Here is a 19907-nt window from a genome sequence, read left to right on the forward strand (position 1 = left end):
GTCAATGTACGTCAACCAGAGAACATGATGCCTCTTGCAAGTAACTCGTGTGCTCTGGCTGATAGAGGTGCCCAAGACTGAAATATTATAGCTCTATTGTATTGAAGAACGTGGCGTGACAGCCCGGGCAAATGACTTGCTTCGTCTCGCTCCGCTGAAGAAGAGTTGGCCCCTTTAATGTTCAAGCCGGGCCGGGCTACACAGAAATCAACTTTGTCCTTTATTAATGGACGTATTTCTGGCGGCAGTAGTGGCGGAGGCGGCGGCGGGCGGTTTGTTTTCCTTTCCTCGTTATCTGTAGCGCTCCAGTCGGCGAGCCCCGTCCCTGCCCGTGTTGTCTGGCTCCCGTCTGCTCCTCCACCAGTCCCGTGTAGACCAGCATGGTCATGGCTGACACGCTCCAGAAACCAGCCGTACGGGGTCCCGTCCGCGTGGGCTTCTATGACATCGAGCGCACCCTAGGAAAGGGCAACTTCGCGGTGGTGAAGCTGGCTCGACATCGGATCACCAAAACCGAGGTGAGTCGCATGTCGGCAGAACAGTTCAACCTAAAGGGCTAACACAGGCGACCGGCCAACAGTTACATAAGTTTGTACACTTCTTTCTTGACAACCCCGTTTATTCGAGGACGATACCAATATTTGTTCATGTTATGCCACTAATAAAAGCACTGTTCATAACAACTACGCTATAAAGCTTTAATAGCCACCCTCCAGGCATAAGGCTGTTGGAACTCACCAGCACACCCTTTGACCTCCAGCTGGTGCACTAACAGCGCCTAAGTTAGTGCATGTTTTCTACAACTATCACATCGCTGGGTTCGGTCACTGGTTGCACATTGCTCCGTGAACACAAGCAATGTTGTTATGATCTGTCACTCTATAATACAGTTGCATTTTAAAAAGGGATGAGCTCTTCATTCGGAAGCCGGCATGAGTCGGTGGTCATGTTATGCAATAGGAAATATGATGTGATGTAGTCGGTATGTGTGTCAGCAGTGCCAAGAGCTGTATGAGGTAGGCCTACTTGACATTGAGTATGCCAAGCTTGGAAAGTGTTCAGTTATGGTAAGCACACAATAATGCATGAATAATGCACACAATTTTCTGTTTAATTCAGTTAATAGTCTTAGCTTGTTTATATATGGTTAATGCATGGTTAATATACATTTGAACACATTGTTTGACAACCATAGAAGAAGTATTGTGACTTGTGTCAACCTGAACCTGCCCTGTGTAACTTTCCCTGCAATTGTATTGTCCCAATAACATAACAAATTGGGTGCATGAATAATAACAACTCGCCCAATAATTTGAACCAATTGGTTAGTAATAAGAGGCGCACCATATAGCTTTCAATCCAAGATTCATCTGTGTAATCCACACCCTACGTAATGGATTTATGTCTACAAATGTTCCTGGATGTTTCTCCATAGATCAAGTGCATTTACAAAAAGGAAGTAACCGGATTGAATAAGTCGTGGTGGGTGATTGGAGTTAGTTAGTTCAACGACTGCAGTGAAATAGTTTTCAATACATTTACGGCTGTGGTGGAAACAGTGGAACGGGGCAGTTTTAAGATAACCAGTGTAGTATAAGATCACATTCAAGCCTGAAGATAGTGAGGGGATTTCACAGCAGAAACGGATGTTGTCATTATATAAGAAACAGGTTGCCAATTATACAGGGGCCAGGGCGGGCAAACCCCGCTTGGATCATCGTAGACTAGTGTCAGAAGTAATGTAGCGTTAGTTCAGCCCAACGGCCATTCAGCAATGGTCAGTTAGGATAGCAGCTGCTGCGGTAGACTAGCCCTCTGGCCAGCGACGGGCTGTGTGTTTCATTGTGCAAGGTCAGGCATGAAGGCTGACTATCAACTAAATGTGAGCCCATCTGCCTTGTGAATTAGCCTGGGTGAAGAGATGTTGGCCTAGTGTGTCAGTACTAAATTCCCCACGCTCTGTGTGTCCGTGTTTGTGCATGCGCGTCTGTGTGTGTTCATGCACACATGCATTTCTTGATAGGTGTACCTTTGTGTGCATTGCCTAATTCTAGGGCTGGGCGATTGAGCCTAAAAATATAATGGTTTTTTTTATTAACTAATGGACAATTTTCGTTTTAAACCTCTTCCTTGAAGAGCAAAATGACCAACATGTAAGGTCCAACGTTTGCAGCAGGCTACTAAACCCCTTTTTTTGTACTGTGTATTAAAAGGGACGATATTTTTTTGCGATGTAATACGTCATCGCATCTGTGATCGTCTGCCACTTGGGCCCTTTCTTGTCAAAAGGAATGACAATGCCAAGGTTACCTGCCTTTTTGCAGGCGCTTTGTGGTTTGAGGTGGAATCTGCATTTTTTTGTGCTGCACACACCTGCCATTCCACCGCATGTCTCTGTCTCAAGTGGTGGAATAGGTTTGATGTGTTCCCCATAATCGCTGTAATATGTCATATATGATTGTCACCATTAAAGTCTATGCCCTTTTATCACTGTAACAGAAATAAGACCCAATTAGCAAAAACAGGAGTAAAATCCTATGTGAATGCTATTCTCGGCCAAACTGTATGTGAATACCGGTAACGATCTTCAAGAGACCCCAGAGTGCCTTTTAGAAGACTCTTGAAGGTCACGTCCAAGGGCCACCGGCGGCGAGCTGTGTTTGGATGTGTAGAGCTCTCTCTGGGCAGCGGTTGACTGCAGCGTCCGAGGGTTAAGCTCCACAGACACTTACACTAAATGGTCACGGTGTGTATGAATGTGCGGATGTGTGGAGCTCGTTCTGGACAGCTGTTGATTTAGATAATCACATCCGAGAGAGGGTTAGGCTTCCCGGACACCTATAGTGTAGCGTTAAGTCACGGTACGGGTCGAGCTCCGTCTGAGCAGCGATTCATTTGGAGTCCGATAAAGGGTTAGGCTTCTCAGTATAACGCCACAGTGTGTGGCACACTTCATGTACATTATAAAGGTCATATAACAACATTACAAAAAGGTTCTGGTTGGTCATAACACCAACACTCCTTCCAAGAACTTCTGCCAAAAACGAGACTACAACTTTTCACAGTTTTACATTTCACAAAGCGTATGAAAGGAAAAATGTATCAATTAAATTAAAAAAAATCTCCCAGTGCTACCTACTTCCTAACCTACCTGCTTTTTAAAAAAAACAAAGGGCCGAAAGATGTTTGGGTCATTCAGAGTCATCATGTACATAATGGTCAGCCTCTGATTTTTTTTTAACTCTAGGTTTACTAATTGTGCCATCGCAGGTTTGGCTCAACCTACTGCAGGCTCTGCTACCAGTCATTTGCTAACATTCACTAACATCTGTCTTCCCATAACCTTCGGTCCATTCCACTGACAACATTCCTCCTCGCCCAATTGGTTAACCTCTAATGACCTTGCATTGTTCACGATGCCCTGTATTTGTGTGTGTTCATGTTTGTCTGTGTGTGCACTTCTTCTGATAATGACGACAACAGAATTTCTATGTATTATTGGAGAGTTTTCCCAGCCCATGCCGTGTCATTATACAATGTAAGGATCTTTGTTTTGCAAGAATATGCTTTTGACCAGTTGTGTTTAAATGTATCAAGAAAATTTGATAGGATTGTAAAGATAAGAAATTAAGCCACAAATGTTTTTAATAGTCAATTCGTGAGCTAGGACAGACTACAGTCCCATGGGTTGCTTCATCAGATGGATTCATCAGGCGATACTCCCACTGTCGTAATGTCTCAGGATATATACAGCAGGATATGCATTAGCTGTCATTGTTTTTGGTGCATATCAACGTGGGATGCCACCCAGAGCTAGGAGTTTCTAGAAATCGAAATAATATCAGTGTGCTGACATTTCTGAAGTATATATATTGCCTTTCATGCACAAAGAAAACACAATATTGAAGCCTAAGATGGTCAGAGAAATGTGTTTAAGTTATATATAAGTTATTGTGCTCTGAGCTTTTCGGTGTACTATGGACGTTGATTTTTCTTTTTTTTTTAATATAAAACAGAGTCAAGGCATTTGACCAAGTAACAATAGGGACTTGCTGTAACGTGTGTGTGTGTGTGTGTGTGTGTGTGTGTGTGTGCGTGTGCGTGTGTGCGCGCTTGTCACATGAGCCATAAGTTCACCTTCGATGTGTGTCATCTGAATTCTGCAAGATCGGGCTGACAAAGTGCATTCATGTCGCTACATCTTACTTCGAACTATAGAGAAACACAACTCTGTATTCTCTTGAGTCCTAAGAGTGAGAATAGCTGAGACTACCTTCCATTTAATTACGTATTTGCATCATTATATCTCCATTTTGTGTGTGTGTGTGTGTGTGGTGAGGGGGTCTTGAAGCTAAGGGAGCTTCTTTGTTTATTCTTAAGCAAAATTCAGCATGATGGACGAACGTAGCATCCAGTCCCAAGAATCAGGTCTTTATTTACTTATCAAGATAAACATTGACTTGAACAAATTTGAAGTTGTTGACACTTGCTCTGTTTTTGTAGGTGGCCATCAAGATAATCGACAAGACCCAGCTGGATGCTGTTAACCTGGAGAAGATCTACAGAGAGGTCCAGATCATGAAGATGCTGGACCATCAACACATTATAAAGCTGTACCAGGTAGGCCCCTGTTTACCTCTTTTAAATCATGGCATTAGTTGATACAACTCTAAATGAAGATGTGCAGGGACATGGGGGCTTGGTTTGATCGCCTACCATAATAATAATAATCTGCCTTATTCACATTGGCCGATTTCAAGTTGGCTCTATTGTCAAAAAAATCACCTACTACTCTACTACCAGTTACATTTCTTTCAGGATACAAAGAATGTTGCTAGTTCTTCGTTGGCCTCTCCCTCAAAAACTATTAAAGCAATCTTGTCTCATGTATAAGTTGAATGGAAGAAAAAATAAAATTCTTGCTGTTTTTTAAACTACATTTCATATGCCTGCAGTGCAATTCATATTACAAGTGTCTTTGCAAGGTTGACTCTTTTGCAATTAGCGTAAACCTGTTGTGCTTTAATGGGGTCCGAGCCCAGGCTTCCTGGGGCCCCTCTAACCATAACGGTTTCAACATACTTCTATAATTTACAATTTATAATCAATGGTAAAGTTGAGGAAACTTTGAAGAGGTTTTTTGGGCTGGCCACTTCTTACCCCTGACATTGCGGCCTGTGTTCACGATGCAGTGGAGCAGGATGAATCATGCTGTTGGTTCTTGTCCATCCCCATATGGTTGGTGCTCTGGCAGTGAAGGTGTTCAGCCCAAGAGTCGCTCCAGGTCATTTTCTAATGCATTAGAAAACAACGCCTGTCTAGCCGTATCTGCCACCATTGCACGGTTTTCAGATATGCAGTGCAAAGTTAATGAGTGACTGACACGTAGCGCTGTGTGTGTGTATGTGTGTGTTCTTAGTTATGTAAAGTTGGCTTTTGCTTTACAAAGTGCAAGAAGTGGCAAGGAACCTTTTTTATGAGGTCAATTCTTAAGCATTCAAGTATTAAATTGTTTTACTTTGTAAGCTGTCAGGTCTGGTCTTGTGTTAACAAAAAAGGGAATGGAAATTATTCAAAACTAGAGTTTTCGCACATGCGTTGCGCATGCTCAACCTCTCGTTGTAATTAACCTATAGCAATAATGTGGAAACCCCAGTCGATAATGATACAAATTTCTGAGCGCATAATACAAAAACATTTTGCCTATCATTTTACAACGTATAACATTCGTTCACCACAAATGACTCTTAAAAGCAGTGCCAACATTTAAATATTTTTTAACCATTCATCGAACAAAAGTTTTAGGGAGCAACTCAATGACATGCAGAACCGTCATCAACACGCACACTGAAGTGGTGTGAGAAATACCGACTTTCTACTCCTGATTCACATATGAGGTAATTTACATTTCCTACAGAGAAAAAAGTACTACCACAGGGGTAGTATTATTCAGGAGATTTTCAGGGTACAAATGTCAGGATATGTTGTTCACACATACGGCCCATTAGGAGAATATCACGACTTACACGTGTGTCTGAAAGCAGCTAGTGTGTGAGCATTTTATTACATTATAAAATGAGTCAATTTATGGTGAATGGGGTAATTGTTAAATGGAAAGTGTAGTAGCCTATACTATGCATGCAACTCGATTATTAAATAGCTTTTACTGTTATTCAGGTCTGAAAAGTGAATTGACATTTTAAAATGCAAGGCAACTACTATTGGTTAGTTGAAAAATAATAATCATCATTGTGATTAAACATCTCTTCCAGTGTCCTGGCCAAGACAGGCAGCAGGAGCCTACAGTCACACATAGCATACACACAAATCATAAGGAGAAGAGTAATATTAAGTTTGAGCAAAATAGTGTAAAGACATCTCGGGAGGCTCAAGGAGAAGAGTTATATTACATTTCAGCAACGAAGTGTAGTCTTGTGGTGGACTCTATAGACATAATTCACCCTACTGTGTTATTGACATGTTTTCGTTCTGTGTTATAGGGACACTGTTCTTTAAGAATCACGTGACTTCTGTGTTGATTTGCCGGTCGGTGCGATGTTTGAACGGTTTTTATATGAAAAAAATTAACGACCCGCTGTTGCTTGTCAAGGTGAGAAATTGTCTCTTCCCTTATTTTATCGCAATTTCTACAGTCTATAGACAGAACGTGTTACCTGGCAGAGTTTATCGATGTTTAAAAACATAACGTCTTGCCTGGGCGAGTTTGTTGCTGCGGTGTGTCCGCGTGTGTCTTTACCTGGGCGCATGTGTCGATGGCGTGGCAGTTATGTTGAAAAACAAAACGTCTTACCTGGGCGAGGGTCGCTGCGGTATGGGCGCGTGCGTGTGTGTTCTTACCTGCTCGTGTGTCAATGGCAGAGCCGTTATGTTTAAAAAACATAACATCTTAGCTCGGCGAGTGTGTCGCTGCCTTTGTGTTGAAGCACGGTGTGCGCGCGTGTGCGTGAGTGTGTGCACTTTCGTGTATGTGTTGCTGCCTTTGCCTTGACGTGTGGTGTGTGCGTGTTTGTGTGTGTGGGTGTACACGGTGTGTATGTGCGTGGTTGCGGTGTATGTATGCGTTTGCGCGTGCTGTGTGTATGTGTGTGAGCTGCAGGCTGCTTTGCACATGCGCACCTGAGTAACTTGAGTAACTGGTGTGACAGGCCTGCTTTTATAGTACAGTAGTAAGATTGTTTCCTATTTTTCAAATCTGTCAGACTGTTGAATGAAACCTTAATGAAAGTTTTTGAAACCTAATTTGGAGGTTTAAAAGACCTCCTGACCTTAATAATAATGAGTTTCCTTAGGCAGATAGTGTTTTAACAGTAGGTCAGACCACCTTATAATCACTTTAATATCAGTGATCTGCTATAAAGCCATAGCTCAGAGTCAGAGATGACTTCATCTGGCTATGTAAGTCTTGTTGATGAGGGAAAATGAACGCTTGCTAATTGTTATATTGCAATACCACATGGCAGCATTCCAGAGCTGGACGTGTCATCATGCGTGTTTGAATCACTATTTCCAACAGCCTGTCTGATGCAAAATAATGGTCAGTATGTCATGTTTCGTAGTAAGCCGGTTCAAAAGGTGAAAAGGCCCAAGCGACACAGCCAAGATTGTGTGTTCATCTTGGCTTACTCAATTACCACTGTGGACAGCTCTGCGGCGTTGGGTTTTACTTTTGTAATCATAGTCCATGACTATTTCAATGCTTTGGAATTCTTGCCATTTCATGCTATAACCTTTAGTTCCCGACTTACAATTTTCCAAGTCGACTCGGGTTCAGCAGTTCAAACGATAATTTGACGATTCTGAGGGCCCGTCCACACAGGCAAAAATGATCTTTTCCCCTCCGTTTTCCTTTGATGCGTTTCAGGAATATCTCCCGTAAAGACTCAAAGCCTCATTGTGAAAATACATGGAGCTGTAAAAACGCTGTAGTTCACATGGAGCTTTAGAAATGCTGTAGTACGCATGGAGCTGTAGAAACGCTGTAGTACATATTCAAGGCTCTGGTCCCCCACAAAAGGAAGTGGAGCATCCATCCATTTACCAACATTCAGTCGAGGAGAAGATAGCAGTTGTTAAACCTTTCAGATTAAGCAGAAATTCTTCAGTACAGGCATAATTAAATTGACCAAGGGGCTGTGCTTAAAACTACAAAAAAAACTAAATTCAACGCAACTCTTAACGTCGCCCAGCTGGTGGGGGGGGGGCGATGACCTCATCGTTTGCGTTTCAGGCGTCCACACAAATCCTAACACGAAAACGCATAGGTCCGTTTTTAACTTTCTGCTCTGGGACCTGGTTTCAGATAAGTTAGTTTTTGGGCACTGGGCACTGGACAGGGCCTGAGAAAGATAAGGTTTATACCAGTTTTACCCGCCATTATGGTAACGGGGTTGGAGAGGTGAATGCATAGGCAAAATCATAGCATTAGATGAGGACCCATGTGAATTTGAATTAAAATAATTTATGTTTACTAAGTATTTTAAGTAGAATGCATGAATGTACACTATGATATAAGATATGGCGTCAATTAGTTTCATACAAAATGAATATTGATTAAAGATCCCATGCCATTCTATTTTATGATGCTTTAATATAGGTATTAGTGGGCCACAAACACAGTATTCAAAGACGTCCCCGAAATTCAGCCGTGGTGCAGAGTTACAGTCACTCCGAAACAGTCGCACATTGAGCTTCCCTCAAACGCGCTGTTTCGGTGGGCGTGTCAAGGCAGGTCAAGGAGGGGGGTGGGGGTGTGGCCCTGAGCAGCTTGTAGCCACTACCATGCGCTCTGTATACGGTGGGCGTGTCAAGGCAGGTCAAGGAGGGGGGTGGGGGTGTGGCCCTGAGCAGCTTGTAGCCACTGACAGTACCATGCGCTCTGTTTACGGTGGATGTATGCAATGGCTCGTAAAAACCCATATTATCCATAGATATCTATATCATATAATATATTATCACCTGGCCCTGAGCAGCTTGTAGCCACGGTACCATGCGCTCTGTTTACGGTGGATGTATCGTAATGGCTCTTAGAAACCCATATTATGCATAGATATCTATATCATATAATATATAATATATATTATCACGGCCAAAAGCTGTGTGAGCCTCCAGACGATAGGTTATTATGAATCTCAAGCGACCGCGTCTACTTCAGATTGATGTGGAAGTGGAAGAACCAGAGACGTCGGTCCGACGAAGTCCTTTGTGATTCATTATATCGTCTGGACGCGCACACAGCTTTTGGCCGTGATAATATGTATTATTTGATATAGATATCTATGTATTATATGATATTATTTAGATATAGAGCAGAGCTCCAGGACTGTAACGCAAGTGTTGTACACTTCCTTGTTATTTGGATAACCGTTCTGCTGTTGGTGTGATGGCGCACGTCGGACTCTCGTCTCTGGTATTTCTACAACGAGACTCGTAGTGGGGGTTATCTCAGCCAAGGTTGAGAATGAATTGGGGGAGGGGACTTTGGCTTTGACTCCCTGAAGTAGGCTACATGAACCACGACATGGAGGAGAAAAGGATTGTTGGCCGCGAATGTATCCCGCTTGAGCCCTGCTTCCCGCCGCCTCGGCAGCGGTCAGCGCTAATCACCGCCTCGGCAGCGGTCAGCGCTAATCACCGCATCTTGAAGCCGAGGCGGTGGTCCATCGGCAGCGAGGCTCCGGCGGGAGACGACCGCGGTCAACAATCCCTTTCTCCTCCATGTCGTGGTTCATGACTTCAGGGAGTCAAAGCCAAAGTTCCTTTCCCCCAATTCATTCTCAACCATGGCTGAGATAACCCCCACTACGGGTCTAGTTGTAGAAATACCATAGACGAGAGTCCGACGTGTTATGCGCCATCACACCAACAGCAGAACGGTTATCCAAATAACAAGGAAGTGTACAACACTTGCGTTACAGTCCTGGAGCTCTATATCTAAATAATATCATATAATACATAGATATCTATATCAAATAATACATATTATCACGGCCAAAAGCTGTGTGCACGTCCAGACGATATAATGAATCACAAAGGACTTCGTCGGGTTCTCCGACGTCTCTGGTTCTTCCACTTCCACATCAATCTGTAGTAGACAGAACCGTGCGCTGCCTGCTGCCTGCTGCCGGCGCGAGGCACCACCGCCCGGCTGCCCGCTGCCGGGCGGTGGTGCTTCGCGGCGGTGGTGCCTCGCGGCAACCGGCGGCAGGCAGCATGTCGCAGTTCATGTAGTTCGATGTCGTTCTGCCATTGCATTCAGAATTCTGTAACTAGCCTGTTACTACGAACTAAGCAACTACCGTACACGTATTAGCATTTAGCACTAGCTCAATCACGACTCCTTCAGAATTCTTGTGGGTGGTTACGAACCAACCAAGTGGGCAGGGCCATGAATAATAATTTGACAACGCTACGTCACAGTGTCACCTTATCCAGATCGGCTCATTTCTTCTGCCTTTTTCCTTTCATTGCCTATTGCATTCAGCAGACAAACTGCATAGATTTCAAACTTACCACAGCTCACAAACTTATTCAGACCTATGTTATTTAACAAACAATAGGAAAAATGTGATTTTAATGGCATGGGCTCTTTAAGCGTTTGAGTCATTCATAAAGTAAAGTTTTAGATTTTTCTCTATTTAAAGTGATAAATTTACATTTATTGGCTGTTAGTCTGACAAAGCATTAGAATTAATCACTTTGCCCTCTCGTAGCTTGTTATGGGCATTTTTCAATTTCTATGACATTACACGCACTAAAAGATTAATCAGGGCTTCAAAGATTCATCAACATCAGAAACTGTTCGCTGCAGCCCTAAGCGTCCGTGCCAGTCCAACAGCCCGGCTCCACTCTGCTAATTCTTGATTTGGTCATGATAACAGATGGAAAATGTATGATCAACAACGAGTGTGGGATTCCTAGTATGAGTATGAGTGTGTGTGTGTGTGTGTGTGTGTGTGTGTGTGTGTGTGTGTGTGTGTGTGTGTGTGTGTGTGTGTGTGTGTGTGTGTGTGTGTGTGTGTGTGTGTGTGTGTGTGTGTGTGTGTGACCGATTCATCCTCACTTCTCCTTCTGATACTTCCCCCTCCGCAATTGGGTTTATTCATGTGTGAGTGCCTGCTGGTTCTAAATCGGTTCAACGACTCCTACGTAGGGCAGGCAGGTTCAGCAGCGGCCCTGAATGGAATGCTATGCTCATGCTCACTATTTAAAGCAACTTCAATACAAAGGAGACATAAAAACAATACGTCACAGAGCAACGGGTCGTTCACACACCGGAAAAACAAGCCAGTCTGCTGATGTGAAAGCAGAGGCATATTCATACTCTCCTCTGGTCCATACCTCCATTAAACAAGTAATCTTTGATTTACATTCAATATTCACATGAGGGACGGGGAGTTAACCGTTTTCACTATATCACGGTAAAACACTTCGTATAATGACAACACCACCAATTTATATCATCATGTATCATTTTTATAACTTTTTAAAATTACACGTTGAATGACAATAAGTTCAACCTGTTTCATGAAACGTTACTAAATAGTTGTGTAATGTGTTGGTTGGCTATGTGGTAACCTTTCTACCTGATGATTATTAGCCTTTTATCACAGCTTTCTCAAGATATTATGATAACCCTTGGTTATGATAAGAATAGAGCAGGCAAATCAGATTAAAGGTGCTCCCATGCTGCCAATATCATCGTCAGTCTTGCCGATTCTCATGTCAAAGTGGTACAGTGTAGCGAGTGAGGGGACTTAACAGAAGAATCTCAGGAAAAAGCAGAAGCTTTTACTTGCTCAAAGCCAAGCTAAAAACAGAACGTAAATACGTCACAAGCGGCAGCAATGACCGCCACTTTGTGAAGCCCTGGTAGAAGATACTAACCATTTCTTTCTCTTACGGCCTACAGAGTATATGGATTTTCATGGTTGCAATTGGAAAAGCTGGTTAAATTCTTCTTCTCTGATACACAGAAGATGTAGTATGCGTGTATTACATACACGTTTGTATGTACACCAGTGGTTGACGTTACGTACACCACCTCCATATTAGTACGTCAACACCATTGACAACCTGGCAGATTAAAGGATAGGCTGATTTTAAAAAGAAAATAATCTAACAGGAACTATTCAAACAACTTTAAGTCCAATTACGAATAAACAAAGGGTAGTTCATAAATTGAATGTCTGGACATGAAGCTCGAAAGAGAATGCAAGGGCTTCCTCTAGAAGTAAAAAATATGAACAGGGTGTCCGCGCATCCTTAAAAAGTCTTAAATTAATGTTTCTAAATTGAATGTCGTTACTAATGTCATATGCTGGTCTTAAATACGGTAACTCAAGGTCTTAAATTTGTCGGGGCAGGACTATTTTTATTTTTTATTTTTCTCTGAGCTTTTCAGGAAGGACAGGTAGACAGGCTTCTTTCTTGTAAGCTGCATATATAAACGATTATGTGCGTGCCGGCTAGCTAATCTGCGACAATGGGTAGGTGCAAATTCTAGGACAGTTGGCTGGAAGACGTCCATTTCCGAAGTTGGCTCGCGTCTGTTGCCAACCCCCACCATCGCGTGTTTTAGGTCTTCAATTTCATTAAAAAGGTCTTAAAAGTCTTAAATTTGACTTGCTGAAACGTTTGAGGTGCTCAACACTGAATGCTATCCCAAAAGTATAAATACATAGGGTGAAGGGATTTTTTCTTTGTTTTCTACCACTTACCAGAGATATAACTTTTACCAAGATCATTTTGGCCTGATATCGTGGCAAGAAATGTACCGTCCAACTCCCATCCCTTATTCCCGTGGAGTCGACCTGGGCATTGTGGTTCCATACCGATCCCTCCAATGTTAAACCACATTTGTAATGTGAGTATCAGTACCGGTAATCAGTAATACAGCAACACTCTCCACTCCATTGGTTAATCACTTAAGAAAATATATTATTTCATTATTTATTTTTGGAACCGCTACACATTACATTTGTTAGCCTTTTTACTGAGAATATGTACTTTATATCTTTATGTTCACTATTTTCAATGATATCAAAGACAAATCCCAGTTTCTCCAAAATTTGTATCAAATTGAGGGGCACTGTAGCTGTATCTATGCCTTTGTCAAATATCAGAGCAGCTGAATAAGTAGAATCGTACAAACCAAGCCTACTTGGAACCTTCCTCATCGGAATTGTTGTCTGGGCAATATGCTTCCGTAAACTAAAGGGTCCCCATGACTGCCCTAGTCTTTATTCACATCTACCTTTCTGTTTATTAAAGTTGTCTGCTTCTTCTAGATTAGTCGTTTTAATTAGGCATATGAGGCGTATAACATTTCAAAGTCGTCCCTGTGTGTGGATAGCTGGCACAAACAAACAAAATATTCTGTGTGTATATAATTTTTACTTTTCCCTTGCCTGGTTACAGTTTACTGTTAGTTTACTGTTTTGTCTTGTTGTGCTGTACAACAAATGAATATCCCAATGGCACAGGGATAATACAAATATGTTTCTATCTCTCTTATTATCGTACATTGGGAAATGTTGTCCAATGTCCGGTCTTCAAACCAAAACTAATGACCAAGTAATCAGGCAAGTACATTCGGCAAGCAAATACGGTGACAGTTGAGTATGAGACAAGCCTGTAAATAAGTGCGAAGTTGTGCAATACAAATTAATCATGTGTGTGTTGTTGACCTGAAGATAATGAAATAGGAGGTAGAAGAAGCTGTTTATATGTTTCTGTTTTCTGTTGTTCCTCCTATATACAGACCTCGAATAGTAATAACAAAATGCATCAGTAAGAAAACATGCTTATAGTAACATATAAACTGAATTTACAGGCACATGTCATAAACAGCTATTGTCTGGGGCTGCGTGCCATTGCTTTGAAGAGAAACATTAGAGAGGTTGTAGTAATTTGTATAACAGCTGTTTGCGAACTGAGGCAATGTATTAGTAATTCTGGCTTCTGTCCCGGTGGCAAGCATTTGGTCTATTTGTCATTTGTAATCATTTGGAAGTATTTAACTAGATCGCTCTCTCTATTATCTGACGCTGTTCATGTGGTTGCAGCGTAACTTTTATAACTTTGATGCAAGTGCATGAACTCAAGGTACTTTACTCAATTAAGCTTTTAGCGCCTGCTTGTTTCTGAGTATCTATGGTCGCTCAGTGACAGTGGTAGGTGAGGGCTGGAAACATACAGAGCTCAGCGGGAGGTAATGAAAGGCTACTGTTACAGCTGGTTTCGTCATGCACAACACAAATAAACTGACAACAACGCCCCTGCCCAAACATAACTGTGGAAGAGTATCCTCCAAAGGTCTGGGGTTGAGAAGGGGGGACTATTTATGTCTGCCTGCCTGTTATCATCCTGTGCACACATTCAAACAAATTTGATATTTTCTTCTAACGTGGTGAATAGTGGAAAATTTATTTTTATATCGGATTGAAGTGGAGTCAGTGTCATCCTTTTCTTTTCCTGTTGCATAGAAGTGTGCTCCATGAAAAGTATATTTAGTTCTTGTGTCATTCATGACATTTTTCAATACTCCCTTGTTCATCCTTGTATTGCAGTGTAGCCCAGGGGCCGTATTCACAAAGCATTTTATCTTACCGCTAGGAGTGCTCCTAACTCGCGCTAAAACATTTTACGTAGGAGTTTTTTCTTAAAAGTTATTCACAAAGCCGCTGAGACCTACTCTTACTGATAAAACACAAAGAGTGAACTAAGAGTGACGCGCCGTTGCTATGGATTACGTCAATTCTCGTGCACGAGTTTAGAAGCGGTCAGTTCGGTGATTGGTTGTTCAGACGAGCCCACTGAATCACCGAAAAACAAGGAAATAGCCTAGGCTAGAAATGAATTCCTATCAAGTAGTTATAGTGCAGTTAGCAGAATACACGCATGATGACAATTTTGTGCAGACCACGATAATGACGTTGTAGCCTGCACGTTCAAGAGAGAGAGAAAGCAAACAATAAAAATACGTAAAATTTAAAAGAAAATAAATGTTATGAACTACCCAAGTGTTGACTGATTTGTGCCAAGGTGTTTACCTAAAATGTGTTTTCAAAGTGATCCCTAAATGGCTGTGGAATGTTCCTCCGCTTGCAGAGGTTGTGTAGAATGGCACATACAGTGATTACTGTGCTTGCCCTCTCTGGGGTGAGGTGTATTTCGCCGTGGAGGACATGAAACCGACGTTTCATCTGCCCAATTCCTCTCTCCACAACATTTCGTGTATGTTTGTGTGCTCTAGCATGTATGGAAGAAATCAGTAAACAATAATAAATATGGATTCAACAAATAAAAGGCGTCAAAGTGCCAATACGATGTGTTTTACGCATAGGACTAAGCGTAATCTGCGTAATCACTTACATGTTATACTTTAACTGTGCTCCTGGTTGTGGATTGAGGTAGGGTGTCTAGAGCCTCGTCTTGCATGGATAGTCACTGTCACCCAGCAAGTGACACCGAACTGGTAAATCTCAAAAAGCTGCCTCAGACCGCTCTCCATTAAAATGCGCAAATCATGGGTAGCTGAAGATCCAGGCCACTTTGCAACAACATCCAGCAGGCTATGTTAAAATTTGCATCAAAAACAACCTGCGTGTTGATGGAATGCACTTTCTTCCTATTGACGAACACGTCCTCGTCTTTTGATGGCGCAATTATTTTTATGTGCGTCCCGTCAATAGCACCGACCACCAGGGCATACCTGCAATTGCCATGAAGTTGGCTTTGATCCTGTGTAATTGTTGAATGTCCAAAGGAAAGTTTATGGCACGGCTGACTGATGGTTGCGATAATTTTAAATCGTCTGCATTGCAAAGTTGCATTTCCCCTGTTGCTAAATAACGTAGTGTGGCCAAACATTTTATTTCGGAATTTATCGGATTATTCCTGTTAGTCGGGGATGTTATTGCATCGCGCATTAACTCCACAACAAGTTGAATAATCTAACATTTCATCTCGCAGGTATTTTACGATTCTTTGTGAATAGGTCTTACTGAGTTAGGAGTCCTTTTGAGGACTTTTAAGCTCTCCTAGACTTAGGTGCTACTTTTAGGCCTGAAATACTTTGTGAATTGCTCTTAGTGAAAAAAGTTAGGAGTCCTAAATTTAAGAGTGACACGCCCATTATTTTTAGGAGTTACTCCTAAATTCGCCAGTTAGGACCTTCTTTTAGCCCTAAGATCCTTTGTGAATACGGCCCCAGGTCTATACATTGTACATATTCAGGGAGTGCTTCTGGGAATGTGTTTGTCCAAATATATTTTAAACAAGCTTAAACTGTTCTTGTATCTGTCATCAATCTCTATCTCACTGGGTCATCATACAATGGTGTTGAAAAAGTCAAGTTATTTTGTGTGCTGCAGATATTTATGTATTTTCTCTTGCAGTCTCCTTCTCTCCCTCCTGCTTATTGTTCCCAATGGCTTGTCCTGTGTCTCACTTCCTTTCTCTTCTTCCAGGTAATGGAAACAAAGAACATGCTCTACTTAGTAACGGAGTACGCCAAGAATGGAGAGATCTTTGGTGAGTGTTCACAAACTCCTTTGTTCTTATAAAAACTGCTGTGTGTGTGTGTGTGTGTGTGTGTGTGTGTGTGTGTGTGTGTGTGTGTGTGTGTGTGTGTGTGTGTGTGTGTGTGTTTGTGTGTGTGTGTGTGTGTGTGTGTTCAAATCTGTCACTTACTCTCAAGATTGATTTCTATCTGCAGTGCCAGTTCCCTTCTTCCTGAAAGACGATGTAGTCGATGCTAGTAGACCACAGATGACAGATAAAAACCATTGTCAGGTTCATCTTAATGCTTTCAAATACTCCACTTGTTATGTAGGACTGAATGAAGTTGTGAGCTTGTGTCACTCACAATTGCAAGGGCAGGACATTTTGAAGCCCCCCCCCCCCCCCCCCCCCCCGCTTCTTGAAGGCAGTCTTGCCCAATGTTGACACTAGACTGGTAGATCTCGGGAGGTTGGCTACTTGAAAAGTAGATCTTGGGGCAAAAAAGGTTGGGGACCCCTGCTTTACAGCAACCCTCTGAGAGCAATGACAATAGGTGAAGCATTTAGAATTCAGATTCTAAGGGTGCACTCACACTAGGCCATCTGGCCGTGGCCATTGGCCGTTTTCACACCTAACCGTGCTCAACTGGCCCCATTGTTCTCTGGCCTGCACTCAGACTAGGCCATCTGGCCGTGGCCGCACGGTTAGGTGTGAAAACGGCCACGGCCACTGCCAGATGACCTAGTGTGAGTGCACCCTAATACAGTGGCCTTCATAAAGGGCTAACTCTTTAATCATGAACTATTTATGCTTAAAAGATATTTGTTACATTTTCTAACAATAAAAATATATTTCTAAAGGGTAGCTTCCCTCAATCAGGCTGGATCTTGCATAATTCGTTCCAATGCAAAATACAGAATTATAATTTCAGAAGATGGTGGGAAGTAATTTTCAGTAAGGTGTTTTTGATTTGGCAGATCTATAAATGACAGTGAGGACAGTCTGTACTCCGGAATATAATTGTTTTAATAATCCAGCCATTACATTGTTTTGGGATAGAGCACACTGTGAACATCGACTTTTGCAGCTACCAGTTCGAACCCAAATCCACAGGGAAATGTATCTCTCTCAACTGCATCGTGAAAAGAATGAACAATAGGGCGAATACGGCTTCATGCCTGAGGGAATCCACTAAGCCAGCACCTTTCAGTCACAATGAGCCATGCCTGCAAGACGGCAAATAGCACATTTTGCATAGGGCACCATTACGCAGCAAGGAACAATACAGGAGAAACTCAGAACAGGTTTCAATGGAGTCAGGCTTAAGATAAGAAATCCAGCCCTGCCACAGAGACGAGTGATGTGCACTGCTTTTGTAAGGCCACATGTACATAACATGCGTGGTGACAAACAACACGCACGCACACACGCGCACGCGCACACGCACACACTCGCAGTCACTTTTAATGACATCAGGTGTTCCTGCCGTACCAGGTGCCTAATGGGCGATATCAATATCTTAAAAGAGCTACAGTGATCCTTTGTGAGATAAATGAATACATGCGACTGTTTTCATCCATTGCTCTTTTTCTTCTTCCTGTTGAACGTGGCCTGTATTGAGTAAGGTGCCAGTAGGTACTTCCAAAATAATGTTATCGTTCACGGCAGCATCGAGTAGCCAAGTGTCAAGCGATGAGGTTATTTGATAGAATTGTGGTTTAGTAATTCATAATAAATCTACATTTTAACTATAGGCAGTGTTTCCCCTATAATATAAAGAAAGAAATGCAATAAATAATGCAAATACAAAAAAGATAATTCAATAAAAATAATGCAGCGTTATCTGCAGAACTGCAGAGATTATGTGACATGGCCCCTAAAACTGAAAAACAAAGGGCTAAGTAAGCAGTTCTCGCACTTTCATCTTGGCCTACACAGATGTGAAAACAAAATGCTTTTCTCACGTCGCGCCTGATAAACAATGAAGGCTACACGCACGTTAAATACTACTTTCATCCGCTGCGATGCAGATATGTTGAATATTACTATAATAATCACACCAGTGAAAAGACAGATGCAACACTCAACATATAAAGCCTAGTGAAGACGAGCTTATGTTGCATCCTTTTACTAAGATACCCTATGTGTTTGGAGGAATCAATTATACTTTTATTATTATCGAGTTTTACTTTCTACACCCAGTGTTATAGTGTAGCCAATGGCTGCTAGCGGATTATGATGTGTGGTGGTGTTTTGGAGAAGTTAGTTTTCCTGTTCGGTAAACATTGGCTTGTAGCACCGACCGCTATCGAGATGAATGATCAATAGATACAACAGATGGCGATAATTCTAGGTCTAGGTTTGTAGTTTACCACTATGGATGCAGTAAGAACATTGTTTGGATAAACATAAGTAGGCTATAACCTCCACCATGTCTTGCAACTTGTACAGTGTCCATTGGCGACTATGACAAAGGTACCCGAATTTGAATGGTTCAACTGTTATATTTGCTGCCGCGAGCTGTAAAAGATATCTACCTTGTGCGTAAAAGGGAAATCAATTTTAGCCTGTGAATAGAGCAGTTTAACCAATCACACATGGGTATCTTTGTCCTCGTCCCATGGACACATTTTTACACCAAGAATTATCAAAATATGTATGGACAATTCAACTTGATTTACGTTTTCCGTAAGATGGAAGAGCCTACTTTTAGTTATCGAGAATGGAAACTACCTCAAAAAGTAACGTTTCCAGTAGATGGATGTGTGAGAGTACACCCACTTCATAATCATAATCCCCCTCATCCACGAACTGCCAGTGCCATTCGCTGCTCTGTTTTACCGTCTGTGCAGCGGTTGATGTCCGCGTGCTTCCAAGAGAGGGTTAAGCCTCTAGGATACTTAAATATAACGGCCCAGTGTGTGCGGACCTCGTCTCTGCAGCGGTTGATGACCACATCCTAGAGAGGGTTAAGCTTCTGGGACACTTATCGTATAAGGTTGTCAGTTGAGGTCATGGGTAGGAAGGGAATTTATTTTATTTTTTTATTTTATTTTTTCCAGCGGCAGCGAATGATAGGTAGGTTGTTTTCATTTAAAAACGAGAAAATTCGCTCATCCTTATACAGAATGAAGAGGTGCTGTACCAAAACGTAATTATAGTTTGCATCAATTTTTTTTTTTTTTTTTTTTTTTATAAAGCTCATAAAATAATTTGGGTCGCACATAAATTGACAGGGTCGGTCGGAAACCGGAACCAAACATAAATTTTTTTAGGCCTAACGCCACGGTGTGCGTGTGAAGATCTGTGAAGCTCATGGCCAGCGGTTGACTTTGACGTCCGCTAACCTTCATAGACACAAGGCTACGGTGTGAGGTTATGTG

At 42.1% G+C, this 19907-nt stretch overlaps 1 protein-coding gene across 1 annotated transcript in view; it reads left to right on the forward strand.

Annotated features, from left to right (window-relative positions):
- sik2b (salt-inducible kinase 2b) overlaps window positions 1-19907 on the forward strand; it is a 44030-nt gene continuing 24123 nt past the window's right edge. The window contains exons 1-3 of the mRNA XM_030380528.1: window positions 1-518; window positions 4504-4620; window positions 16491-16554. Of these exons, the coding sequence (XP_030236388.1) occupies window positions 381-518; window positions 4504-4620; window positions 16491-16554 (319 nt within the window). The 5' untranslated portion in view covers window positions 1-380. The remainder of the gene's footprint in view (window positions 519-4503; window positions 4621-16490; window positions 16555-19907) is intronic.

This window comes from Gadus morhua, chromosome 16 (assembly GCF_902167405.1).
Source record: "Gadus morhua chromosome 16, gadMor3.0, whole genome shotgun sequence".
Taxonomy (NCBI): domain Eukaryota; kingdom Metazoa; phylum Chordata; class Actinopteri; order Gadiformes; family Gadidae; genus Gadus; species Gadus morhua.